Source organism: Vitis vinifera, chromosome 4, assembly GCF_030704535.1.
Source record: "Vitis vinifera cultivar Pinot Noir 40024 chromosome 4, ASM3070453v1".
NCBI classification, from domain to species: Eukaryota; Viridiplantae; Streptophyta; class Magnoliopsida; order Vitales; family Vitaceae; genus Vitis; species Vitis vinifera.
Window position 1 is genome coordinate 20,726,876 of NC_081808.1, and position 14,080 is coordinate 20,740,955.

The following is a 14,080-nucleotide window of genomic DNA, read 5'->3' on the forward strand; positions in this document are numbered from 1 at the left end:
AATTTGATGAAAAAAGGGACTGAATCTTGACATTTCTCAAAGATTCTTCTCTTCATCAATCCAAAAAAAAAGAGGAAAATCTAAAAATGCATTGTGATAAGTAATTGAGGGAAAATAATTGAAGAAAATGGATAAAACTGAAGGAAAAAAAAAAAAAAAAAAGACACTAACTCGTTCTGTTCGTCTAATTGTATTTACTTTTCTAAAAATTTTCATTATTTTCTTTAGAGATTTTTGAAAATTTTGAAATAGCATAGTGTGTTTTGCATGATATCCAACTGAGATTCTGCAATAACCCTTCTCAGGACTTCACAAGTTTAGCAGCCAATATTGCAACTTTAAACCATGATAGGAAGGGCAAATTATTGGGGAAAATTAATGTGCAGATACTATGGAAGGAAAAGAATAGAGCGTGAAGGAAAAGATGGATGGCATTTTGATGGAGTAGAATTGTTCCCATAATAAAATTCTTAGCATTTATCTTGAAAAGTGAAAAAAAACATGATTAAACCAAGAAAATGCGCCTGAATGATTCCACTGCATGAAATTATTCAGTCTACAAATCACATCAACACTAACATTGATTTTGTGTGTAAACACATGCCTGTGTTTTTCAAATTTCCAGATATGCAATGGGGCAACTTTTGTAAAGCTTGATAGAATTGATAATCGGAAGGATAACTCTCCTGCTTTACTTTTCCAAGGTATGGTATTAATATATGACCAGATGTGGCTTCTTGCATCATTTTTTAATAAATGATAAGTGGGCAACTATGGATGTTTTGTACAGATGATGGAGGTGGAATGGATCCTGAATCTATTCGGAAATGCATGAGCTTGGGTTACTCTTCAAAGAAGTCGAACACAACAATTGGACAATGTAATTACCATGAGTTTCTTTTGTCATTTACTGTTCCTTGTTTGATGACAATCATTTTGGATAATTATACTTGCTTCTACATTTCTATTCAAATTGTGGTTTTCATGCTCATTCCGTTGATGAACTACATCTAGTAAATAAGCAATTTGCACATTTATTGCTTCAGTTTTTATTTTCCTCTTTGGCCAAATGCAGAACCCTTGTGCTTCTAAGGATAAGGTCAACCTCCTTTCCACCCTTTTTCTAGGCATACAAGTAAGTCTTCATTAACATGTCTAAAATTTACTACTTAGGGGTACACGTAAATTGTGATCAATCAAAGACCAAGACTTTGTACCTTAATAAGAATTAGATTATCTCAATAATATCCCCCCTAAAAAGAGTGGCCTAGATAGCTCAAGGTCTATAAAAATGAATAAATGTTTGGAATATTTGAGAGTGTAAAAAGAAACCAGATTCTTGATGTGGCTATTCCATCAGTCTGGGTCAATTGTTTGCTAAAAATTACTACATTTTTCTCCTTCCAGGTGGACTATAAAGAAGTAAGCTGGGAAACCTTTCTTAGAAAATGACATCTGGCATTTGACATTTAGACATCCAACCATATTTAGCCTTTTCCGGATCTATATCATGTGCCTCTTTACTATTATTCTTATTTGCTTATCAGGAAAAGGAAAAAGTTCTCACAGATCCATTCAATGCCTGGGCATTTCAAGATCAACATTTTTTTCTCCTTGGTGATAGAGGAGAAGATGCAACAGTGAATAAGATCACCAAGGTTTCCACTATTATTATTGTATCCAACATCATTGTTTATATAAGCAATGCCATTCATAAGGAAATGGGGAATTTTCCAATCAATCTGTGTACATGTTCATCTCTGCTATAAAACAACTGAATTGGAGACAAGCCTGAATTTTCAAACATTGATTCCCTCCTAGTTTTCCAGAATAAGTATCATAAAGCAGTTACAGGCTTTGCAGCAATGCAACATTGCTATTCTCTAATGTTGAAAGTGTGTATAGAAAGAAGGAAATGGAAACAGTAAAACCTCAACTGTACGTCCAAGATGATAGTTGCTTTGATCATCCTTTTCCTAGTTGAATGAGCAAAGCGTTTTAGTCAGGTTGGAAGATTTTTTTTTTTTTTTTCCTTTTTAATAAGTGAAGAGAATGTATTTATAAACTAAAACTATACACCAAGGTACACAAGTCATATACAAAGGATATCAAAAGGTGTTGCTTGAAGGAGGGAAAATACAAAAAGCTTTTCCCTTCATCATCTAGATCCCACCCAATCTACAAAATCAATTAAAGACACCTTAACCTATGTTGCCAAGCTCCTAATAAATGAGCTTTTCAACAATTGAACCAATTGCTCCACATATTCAAAGGCTCTTCCGATTCCTTCCCTTTCACAATGTCTAAAAAAAAACAATGGGGTGGTTCTCCAAACCTTCTTGCATTTTTTTCCACAAAGGAACCATGCTAACTTAGGAGAGTTAGGGTTCCCTAACTCAAGAAGGAAAGACTCGAATTACTTTGAACAAAGAGAACGACAACTACCGTAACAACCTGGTTATGGTACAATGGAGGAGGGCATGATTAATAGATCCCACTTTGCTTTTATAAAGGTAACATTTGTTTGCCAATGGCCATCTTCTCCTCTGAAGGGGATCAAAGGTCAATACCTTTCCCCAACTAACATTCCAATGAAAAAACCTTGCTTTAGGTGAGACCCAAAATTCCAAATAATGCCTTATAAGAAAGAGATTGAGCACCTCACCCTGACTCCAGAATAGAATATGGAGATTTGATTGAGAAGACACCATTCCTTGAGTCCATCCACATCACCCTATTCTTTTCTTCACTCTTCACAAATTTCCTTTGCAACCTTGAGGAAAAAGTTTGTACATTGTCTAGCTCCTAATTGTTCAAGTGTTTGGCAAAACAAGGATTCTAGTGTCCTTCCCTTCGTTCTTCTCATACATCCTCCTCCCTACACCATCTATCTTTCTAAATGTTCACTCTCCTCCCATCACCCACCTCAAAGGACACTCTACTATTTGAAAGGTCTCACCCCTTTCTTTTAGCTTTCCATAACTTGATCCCAGACCCACCTTTCACCATACATGATCTCTAACCCCCTTCTTCCTCACCCTACTTTATGTGAATAACATGTTTCCAAAAATATTATCTTTTCTATGTTGATAGCTTTCAAAGAAACCTCTTCTCCGCCTTATCCCACACTATTTTGGCCCTAAATGAAGGCCTAATAAGGTGATTGAAGGTCTCCCAGCCTACATCCCAACTCTAAAGCCAAATCCTCCACATTGGCAATCCCACCAATAGGGATTAATTTGCTTTTCTCAAGATTAATTCTCAAACTTGAGATGGTTTCGAACCACATGAACAATCAACTTAAATGGACCATTTAAGCTTGTGAAGCCTCACAAAAGACAAGTATTGTTAGAAAAAAAATAGATGGAATACTTCCACAAGAAACAATAGGTGGGGTACTTCCACCACTTCACCCTCCCTTCCCTTTGCTTTGAAATCCCCTCAAAAAAACACCCTTCTTACCTCTCTCCAAAAGACAACTAAGTGCCTTCATCTCCAATACAAATAAATAATGAGAGAGGATCCTCTTGCCTTAGCCCTCTTGAACTTTGGAAAAATTCTGAGGTTGTATCATTTACTAGCACAAAAAACCTCATTATAGATGTACACATTTTGATCTATCTAATCCATTGTTGGCCAAGACACATCTTATCAAGCAGAGCTAGCAGGAAGCCTTGATTAGTATAATCATAAGCCTTCTTAATATCGAGTTTTGCAAATTACTCCCTTGGAATTGTTAGTCTCCTTAGCTAGAATATCTAGTTAAGGATCTACCTACTCTCTACAAAGGCATTCTAGAACTTGGAAACTACCATTCCCATCACCTTTTTCAACCTATTAGTCAAAACCTGAATTAGAAGGTTATATAGCTTACCTCTAAGCTTATTGGTTTAAAATCTTTCAATTCCTTGGCACCTACTTTCTTTAGAATTAACACTAAAAAAGTGACATTATGACTTTTTACAAACCTCTCTTGGTCATAAAACTTCCTAAAAAAGTTGAATACTTTATCTTTTTCAAAATCCCAACAAAACTAAACTGTCAAAAGGCTATTTAGAAATCATCAAGGCCAAGAGCTTTATCTCCATTCAAATCTAACAATACACTGAACATCTCCTTCTCAATGAAAGGCAACTCTAAATCTTTAGCCCCCAGACTATCTAAGGCTTTGAACAACATCTCAAAGATGCTAGGTCTCTAATCCCCTAGATCAAACAACAAATTGTGGAAGGTGAAGAATTTCTGAACTCCTTTATTGATTATATTCGGTACACACCATACACATATATATACACAAATGACTGAATAAGAAAAAATCAATCTAGCTTAATTCTCTCCTAAAATTAGGAAACTGAATCATAAGGAAATATCCTAAATGATCTCTCCTTTTTTATTCCTAAAATACTTTCCAAAATTAAAATCCTAACTTTGGCATTATTTCAACACTCCCCCTCAAGCTGGAGAATATATATCATATAATCCCAGCTTGCAAGTTAAGTCTTCGAAGTTAGGCCTAGGTAAAGCTTTGGTGAGGATGTCTGCGGTTTGGTGCTTGGTAGGAACATAGTTCAATTTAACCGTCTCACTAGTCACCTTCTCTGTGATGAAGTGTCTGTCAATCTCAACATGCTTGGTCCTGTCATGATGCACGGGGTTCTTTGCTATGCTTATAGCTGCCTGATTATCACACATCATCAGAATTGGAGATGAACTCGTTTGTTCCAGTTCACTAAGAACCCTTTTTATCCAAATCCCTTCACAGATTCCCTGTGCAAGAGCTCTGTACTCAGCTTCTGCACTACTTCTGACTACAACTGATTGCTTTTTACTCCTCCAGGTAACAAGATTTCCCCAGACAAAAGAACAATATCCAGAAGTGGACCGCCTGTCAATGATGTTTCCTGCCCAATCCGCATCTGAATATACTTCAGTGTCACGGTTCTCTTTCTGAAGAATAGACCTTTCCCTGGTGTCATTTTTAAATATCTAAGAATCCTGTAGACTGCTTCCATGTGTTCCTCAGTGGGGCTGTGCATGAATTGACTTACAGCACTCACTGCAAAGCCAATATCTGGCCGAGTATGTGAGAGATAAATCAAGCGCCCGACAAGCCGCTGATATCTCCTCCTGTCTACCGGTGTACTTTCTTTCTCGATACCAAGTTTCTTCTGACTATCCATAGGAGTATCAATTGGTTTGCATCCAAGCATACCGGTCTCCTTAAGAAGATCGAGTATGTATTTTCTTTGAGAGACTACAATTCCCTTCCTTGATCTAGCCACTTCCATACCAAGGAAATATTTCAAATTTCCAAGGTCTTTAACTTCAAACTCTTCTGACGAATACTTCTTCAAATTCTGTAATTCCTCCATATCATTCCCAGATAGAATAATATCATCGACATAGACTATCAATATGGTCATTTTCCCGGCATGAGACTTCTTGACAAATAGAGTATGATCAGCCTGACCTTGTTTGTAGCCCAGCTTCAGGACTGCTTTTGTGAATCTATCAAACCAGGCTCAGGGAGATTGTTTAAGGCCGTACAAGAATTTTTGGAGTTTGCAAACCTGATTCTTTGCCATACTTTCTTCGAAACCAGGTGGTATTTCCATGTAGACTTCCTCTTCTAGGTCACCATTTAGAAACGCATATTTTATGTCCAGTTGTTGCAAACACCAATCTTGATTGACAGCCAATGAGAGAAGAATCCTGATAGTGTTCAGTTTTGCAACAGGAGCAAAAGTCTCCTGATAGTCTATCCCATAGGATTGTGTAAACCCTCTAGCTACCAAACGAGCCTTGAATCTCTCGACTGATCCATCTGCTTTGTATTTTATGGTGAAAATCCACTTGCACCCCACAGGCCTCTTCCCAACCGGCAAATCTGTGATAGTTCACGTCCCATTCTTCTCAAGTGCATCAATCTCATCTTGTACTGCCTTCTTCCATTCTGAAATTTTTAATGCCTCTTGTATTGTGTTGGGAACCTGAGTATCATCAAGAGAAGTAGCAAATGCTCTGTAAGATGGTGATAGCCCTTCATACGTAACATAATTCCCAATTGGATGATCTGTACATCTCCTAACACCCTTCCTCAATGCAATCGGCAGAGTAGAATCATCAATGCTGGGAATTAACACCTCTCCAGCCCTATCCTCACCTATGTTCTCTTCAAGAAGACTTGAATTGGAGTCAATGTATTGACCACATGTTGACTGTGATCCGTGCTCTAATTCCTGTCTTTTCCTCCTCCTGATGTAAACTTGTAAGTTCTCATTAGCAAGTTGTGGGGCTATAGGTTGAATAGGCATGGGAGACTGGATGGTCACGGGAGAAGGAACATTTGTGTGCTGGGCTGGCTGTACTGATGACGGCATGGGTGTGGACAACTCAGTGGGCGCGAATTGGGAAGGATTTGGTGACTCTGAGTGAAAAGAAGGTACACCCTCAAGACGAGACTCCCAAACTTGATGTTCATTCATGCTCTCCCCCTGAACATGAAATTTGGGATAGAAGAAGACATGTTCAAAGAAAGAGACGTCCATGGTGGTGTAAAATCTTTTGTTGGTTGGAGAATAGCATTTGTACCCTTTTTGGGTTGGAGAATACCCTAGGAAAATGCACTTATTTGCTCGAGGAGCAAATTTGCTACGATTTTGAGGATACACATGAACGAATGCCGTGCAACCAAATACTTTGAGTGGTAAATCAGAAGAGGCGGCACGGGTGTGAGGAAATTGTTTTAAGAAAAGTTGACGTGGGGATTGAAAGGTAAGCACTCTGGATGGCATACGGTTAATCAAATAGGTAGCTGTGAGAATAGCTTCCCCCCAGAAATAGTTTGGAACATTAGAGGAAAACATAAGGCACCGGGCAACCTCCAAGAGATGTCTATTCTTGCGTTCAGCCACCCCATTTTGTTGTGGGGTGTCAACGCAAGAACTTATGTGGATAATGCCGTGATTTTGAAGATAAGTACTGAGACTACTAGTAAAGTATTCCTTTGCATTATCTGACTTGAGGACTTGAATTTTGGAATTGAATTGGTTTTGAACCATAAGATTGAAGGTTTGAAAAATGTGCCCGACCTCTGACTTTTCTTTCATAAGGAAAACCCATGTTACCCGAGTATGATCATCAACAAATGTCACAAACCATCGAGTGCCAGAAATATTTTTTATCCGGGAGGGACCCCACACATCACTATGAACTAGAGAGAAAACAGTCGAAGGTTTGTATGGGATTTGAGGATATACTGTTCGAGTATGCTTTGCAAACTGACAAATTTCACAGTGATAAGATGCTGGATTTTTATTGATAAATAATTTGGGAAACAATTTTGCAAGGTAAACAAAGCTAGGATGACCAAGGCGATAGTGTAACATTATAATCTCACTATCTTTATTGACCTTAGAATTTGACACAGAATTGAAAGACTCTAACATACTCTGAGACTGTACGCAACTTGCTTGAGAGACTTGGTTTGAGAATTGGCCACATGAGAGGAGGTAGAGCCCGGAACACAGTTCAGCACTGCCAATCATCTTCCCCGATTTCAAGTCCTGAAAAACACACGAGTTTGGATAGAATTTAGTAACACATTGGAGATCACGAGTCAATTTGCTAATAGACAAAAGATTACAATCCAAGTTTAGAACATGGAGGACAGAGTCAAGATATAAGTCTTTAGTAAGTTTTATAGAACCTGTCCCGGCAATTTTTGACTTTGAACCATCAGCAATATGGACGGATGAATGACCAGTACTTGGCTTGTAATTTTGAAGAATGGCAGCATCTCCTATCATGTGATCAGAAGCACCTGTGTCCACTATCCACGGCTTCATTCCTCCTCGACTAGCAGTGAGGGCTATCCCGGTAGTACTGCCACTGCCAACTTGGCTTAATAGTTTCTGTAGCATCTCCATCTGCTCTTTGTTGAATGGACTCGGCTCGGGAACAGATGTGCTCTCAGAGTTGGCAGCCACGTGTGCTCTGCCATCTCTGTCAGACCGTGGCTTTGGTTTCCAATCAGCCGGTTTGCCATGAAGCTTCCAGCAAGCCTCCTTATAATGGCCTGGTTTCTTACAATAATCACACCAAGGCCTATCTCGTTTCTGACGATTTCCACCACTACTATTAAATGACCGAGCAGCAAGGGCAGAGCCATCCAATGTTGGGGCAGGTTGCTCTTTGGATCCCATCATCACTTTCTTTCTACTTTCTTCACGCCTAACCTCTGAAAAAGCCTCCCTGAGACTTGGAAGGGGTTTAATGCCCATGATTCGGCCTCTAACATCATCCAATTCCCTGTTTAGTCCTAGGAAGAACTTGAACAGTCTCTTTTGTTCCACAATTTGCCTGTATGTTGCTGCATCATCCGAACATTTCCATGAGTGAGTCTCGAATAAGTCAAGTTGCTGCCAATACCTTGTGAGTGTGTTATAATACTGAGTAACTGACTGCTCTCCTTGGCGGAAGTCATGTAGGGCTGATTCAACCTGAAAAAGTTCTGAAATATTTTCAGAACTTGAGTAAGTTTCTTTGGCTGCATCCCATATGTCTTTTGCAGTCCCAAACAGCAAGAAATTTTCTCCTATGTCATTGTTCATGGAATTGATAAGCCATGACATGATCATGCTGTTTTCAATCTTCCACTTCCTGAAACCCGGTTCTGTAGTTTCTGGCATGGCTGCTTCTCCAGTGAGGTACTCATCCTTTCCTTTACCGCAAATGAACAGCAACACAGATTGTGACCACTGTAAATAGTTATGGCCATTTAATTTGTGTCCTGTGATGAGAATAGGAGAGGAATCATTGCCACCAAGATTTGGAATTTCAGATCTGCCCCCTGATTCTGGTGACGTGACGCTGGATACTTGTGATGATGCCATTCCGTATTTTGTCATGGACCGGAAAGGTAGAAGAACACTTCCCAAGGCACGTGCAGGGATTGGAGTTGAGAAAAAATAGCCGGAGGACGCCGGAAAAACTGATCGAAAGGCCCCCGGAAGCAAAAGAACCCCAAAAGAGGCACGTGCAGGGCTCGGATGGCAAAAATAGGTAAGAAGGGTGGCTGGTCGGCGTCAGGCGAGCTTGGAGGAGGAAGCGCGTCGCCGGAAAAACGCGCGTGGACGGCGCGTGGATGGGTTTCTGGTTCCGGTGCTTTGGGACAAATTGGAGATCTCCTCCAGGCGCTCCTTGCGGTGTAGAAAAAAACCGTCGCCGGAAAAGTTGCCGGCGGTGAATGTTTTCTGACGACAATTCAACCGACTGGAAAGCGTTTTCTCCCTTGAGAATAGGGACTGATGACCGGAATGAGAGATGGCCAGAGAGAGAGATGGTCGGATTGAGAGATGGCCAGAGAGATTTGGCCGGAATGAATGATGGCCTGAATAAGAGGTGGCCAGAAGGGATTAGGGTTTCAGAAAACTGGCTTTGATACCATGAAGAATTTGTGAACTCCTTTATTGATTATATTCGGTACACACCATACACATATATATACACAAATGACTGAATAAGAAAAAATCAATCTAGCTTAATTCTCTCCTAAAATTAGGAAACTGAATCATAAGGAAATATCCTAAATGATCTCTCCTTTTTTATTCCTAAAATACTTTCCTAAATTAAAATCCTAACTTTGGCATTATTTCAACAGAAGGCTTGGACTACCCTTTCCTTAATGTCATTCTCCTTTTTGAATCACGCCCCATTAACTTTGATCTTGCTAAAAAAGTTTCTTCTTCTAGGTGCATTCGCCATTTTGTGAAAAAATTTAGTTCTTTTTCCTCTCTCTCCTTCAACTAAATCTCTATAGATTTTTGTCTCCGAGAAACTTCTTCTATGCACAATTACCCATGTATTCTTTCTAGTTGCAATTTTGTATGGATAGAGAACATTCAATGAAGAGAAATATCATCACATCAATGACATCACGCGTTATCTTCATCTCTTATTGAATTCCAATACCTTGCACAAGTCTTGAACCTTCCTAAAAGATGATTCTATGTTTGAAAATCAACCTGCAGAGATCACACCAGTAAGGAACTCAAACCTGCCTTTGAAATGGGCCTCTAAAGAACTCACCTCTGAGAAGCTTACACTTCCAAGGGGTAGTGACCAATAGTAGTGACTCCATATTTATCTTCAATGCCCTTCTCAAGAGTTGATTTGAATCCACATTCTTAATTGTGCGTTCATGATTAATATGGGTTGAAATTCCTAGTCACTTTGCTCCTTTTGTTCACAACCTTTCTCCATTACATCTAATCATATTGAAGCTATCTCCCTTTTCCTGCACAAAAAATATTGTATCGAGTTTTTTCCATCCTTGAAGCAACTGAAGGAGCCAAAAATGAAAAGGAAGTAATTTGGCAAGCATCAGTGAACAAAAAAATAAGGGTTAGTCTCCTCTTTTGGATAAGTACATGATTTCTGCATTCTGAGTTTTGTTTTAACCAGTCCTGATATATATTTAAGTGACAATCAGTCCATACTAACCCTTAGTACAATCATTTTCAGCTGCAAAACATAAATAACTCAATGTGCTGAGAATCCATATTTTTGAAAATTTTTATGTAGTCTCCTTGAAAAATTTTGATATTTATTAAATTTCCTTGATTTCTACTCCTGGAGCTTTGAATATCTGTGCTGTTCTTGATTCCAAAGGGTGTGTATATTTCCAGATGGTAATGGGTTCAAGACTAGTACAATGCGACTGGGTGCTGATGTAATTGTTTTCAGCCGTGCATCTCGTACGAGGTATTTTTTTTTTCTCTTTTTTATGGATGCAGCAGATTTTCATATCGTTGAAGTTGGATACATATGATATCTACCAAATTGTTTGAAATGCTGTGTTACTATATTGTTTATTTATATTCAATTCAAATTTTTTGACTGAGTGTGGAAGTTCATCCAAATATTCTTTACTCACTTCCTTCTGATGCCTTTTAGCCGAGCAACACAGAGCATTGGCCTTTTATCCTATACATTCTTGCGGAGAACTGGGCAGGACGATGTTATTGTTCCAATGGTGATTCTCTTTGTTCTTAGTATTAAGTTGTTCTTTTGAGCCTTAGCATTTTATCCATCTGTGCATCTTATTTCCATTTTCACTTCCCCTGTAGGTTGATTTTGACATCTCTGACCATTGGGCTGAACCAATAATATACAGCTCTAAGGAAGATTGGTCTACCAACTTGAAGACCATTCTCGAATGGTCACCTTTTGCATCAAAGGAGGAGCTCATGCAACAGGTTCATTTGATTTCATCAAACATGACTTTCTATTTCAGAAACTTAGAATCTTTTATTGTAGGAATATTTGGAATAATTGCCAATGAAGGTTAGCTTTTGTTTAAACATTTTTCTAAAATCTTATACTATTTGGAGTCGAGTTCAATAACTTTAAGCAGTTTTTATTGATATAGTTTGTCTTCTATATACAGGAAACTTGATGTCCAAGTAAAATTCAAAATTATGATTTTTTTTTTAAGCATTGGAATTTTAGTATTTTATTTTTATTTTTATGACATAACCAACATGATTTAAAACCATCCATTTTTAGCATATTCAGGTCAGTCCGTATTGCAATATTGTGAACTCAACTGGAGTTTGGGATTGCAAGTTGTTAGATATAAGACCTTTACACATTTTCTCTATTTTTAATATTTTTTAGACAATCAGATTACATAGTTTGGATTTGGAATTGAACACTTTCATGTTTTGGGATTGAATTATTTCAATCCATTTATGAATAAATGATGTTTAGGTTGAGCAGTTATCAATGCTTAACTATTTGCCGATATTGAGAAACTATTACAATTTTTTGTTTTTAATATTTTGCAAATCTCAAGATTTTGACAAAATAACCTTGGGAATTGTTTATATTTTCTATTTTTATTTTGTTTTGGTTTTTGTTTAACTTCTTAAGTTCTTTTGTACACTCTCATCATATAATTTCTAATGTTGCTAATACTATTTCTTTCTTCTTACTAAATGGCCTCTCTACTTATTTCCCAATTCCTTTTACTCAATCTTTAGTGTTTTAAACTCTTTTCATGTTTTAAATCCTCTCTATCTCCCTCTCTCTATATATATATGTAGCTTGAATTGTGGGCCCAAATACTAACAGGTTAAGCTTTTAGGAAAGTTGATAACTTAACATGATATCAAAGCTAGAGGTTTTTTGTGTGGTTGTGAAGAGGAAAACGTAAATCATATTCTCATACATTGTACAGTGGCCAGAGTGCTATGGGATTTAGTTTTGGGAGTGTTTAGGGTTCAGTGGGTGTTTCCAGAAACTATAAAGGAGGTTTTATTTAGTTGGAGGGGATCCTTTGTGGGGAAAAAAAGGAAAAAACTTTGGAATTTCATTCCGTTGTTTATTTTTTGGACGGTTTGGAAGAAGAGGAATAGACTAACTTTTAGGGGGGGGTTAGCAATTCAAAGACTTAAATATTCTTTTGTTTGTAATATATGGGGTTGGGCTAAATTGTATATTGGAGAGTTTTCATAAATCCTATCTTTAATATGTCTGGATAGATGAGATGAGAGGGGGAAAGAGGTGGTTTGCGATTGAGTCGATGTCGTTTGAGGTTTCCGTAAAGGAAGCCAGAGGGAAGATACGAGGCACCATAGTGGAAAGGAGCAAAGGTTTATCTTCCTGGATTAGATTTGGGGTGACAAGTTTGAGAAATTTTCTAGAAGGGCTTGAAGAATGCTGCAGGGAGGAAAGGAAAGGAAAGGAAGGTTAGCAAAAGTGTGGGAGGAAGAGGGTAGAAAGTTTAAAGTGGAAAGACGCGAAAATGGGGCGGGGAGATACATTCTCTGTTCTGTTATTGATGTGGAGTCCAAGAGGTTTTGTTTAGTGGTCCCCGAAGGTAAGGGTATACCAGGAGGATGGGCTTTGTTTGCTGAGAAACTACGAGAGTTAGGGGTAGCAACGCAAGAGGAAGTAAAGGTGAAAGAAGCCTCGAGAGGTGAGTCAAAATCGGAAAGGGTGTTAATAGAAAATAAAGAAGAAAGTTGCATTGAAAAGAAGGCGATGGGTGGGAAGAAGTCTTATGCGGATGTGACCAAGGAGCCGGCTGGAAAGCAAGGAGATGCTTTGTGGCTTCAAGTTGGAGGGGGAGAATTAAGGAATAGGGAGAAGGGACTGGGCAGGTGCCTTGTAGGTAGATGGGGGACCAGGTCAATGGGGGAGCTGGAGTTGCAGACGGTTAAAAAATGGGGGGAGCAAGTTTGGAACTTAAGAAAAGGACTGAGAATGCTGAGTATGGGAGGACCTCTCATGATGCTGGAGTTCGAAGATGAAGAAGACGCAGAGAGAACACTAAAGAGGGGGACGCGAAGATATAAGGACAAAGTGTTGCATTTAGAGAGATGGAGTGTGGAGGCAGGCTGCTTAAAGGCAGGAAGCCAAACAAAAGAGGTTTGGGTAAGAGTGGTGGGACTCCCGTTTCGCTGTTGGAGTGAAGAAATTTTAAAGAGAATAGGAGACTGTTGTGGAGGCTTTGTTGAGGTGGATGGAGAAACAAAGAATGTTTCTTAGCTCCAGTGGGCTAGAATTTTGGTGAAGAACAGGGGGAATATTTTTCCAGGAACTTTACATTTAGCGGTTGATGATTACTGCTATGCATTACAGCTGTGGTGGGAAAGGCTGTCATGGTTATCTAAGGTGGTGCCGATGAAGATGAAGGGGGGAGAGAAGGAGAAGGCAAGGGATGATAGGGAAGTGGGTTCACGCGCGGAGAGTAGTAGTAGCAAAGGAAAGGAAATATGGCGTGTTGCAGAGGAGATGGGGGCAAATTCAGTCAAAAAAGCTGGAGGGGAAGAAAAGCTTGATGGTGACGGGACGGCTAGTATAGCTGAAACTTTTTCAGCTATGGGGAAGAAGAAAGGTGGAAAAGGGAAATGAGTGGTGGGCTTAAGTGAAGGGGGTATGAGGACTGATCAGGGTAAGTCCACATTTGTAGTCACTCAAGCCCACATGGAATGGGCTTTAAAAGGGAGGGATAAGTTATGTGGGTCGCGGGACTACTGGAAAAAGGGGCAGTCCAACGGGGGGTGGGCGGGCC

At 39.1% G+C, this 14,080-nt stretch overlaps 1 protein-coding gene across 1 annotated transcript in view; it reads left to right on the top strand.

The window, feature by feature from the left end:
• The window catches only part of LOC100262696 (protein MICRORCHIDIA 2), a 48,093-nt gene that overhangs the window by 7,481 nt on the left and 26,532 nt on the right, over positions 1-14,080 (top strand). The window contains exons 4-8 of the mRNA XM_002267651.5: positions 626-704; positions 791-880; positions 10,689-10,764; positions 10,957-11,035; positions 11,130-11,258. Of these exons, the coding sequence (XP_002267687.2) occupies positions 626-704; positions 791-880; positions 10,689-10,764; positions 10,957-11,035; positions 11,130-11,258 (453 nt within the window). The remainder of the gene's footprint in view (positions 1-625; positions 705-790; positions 881-10,688; positions 10,765-10,956; positions 11,036-11,129; positions 11,259-14,080) is intronic.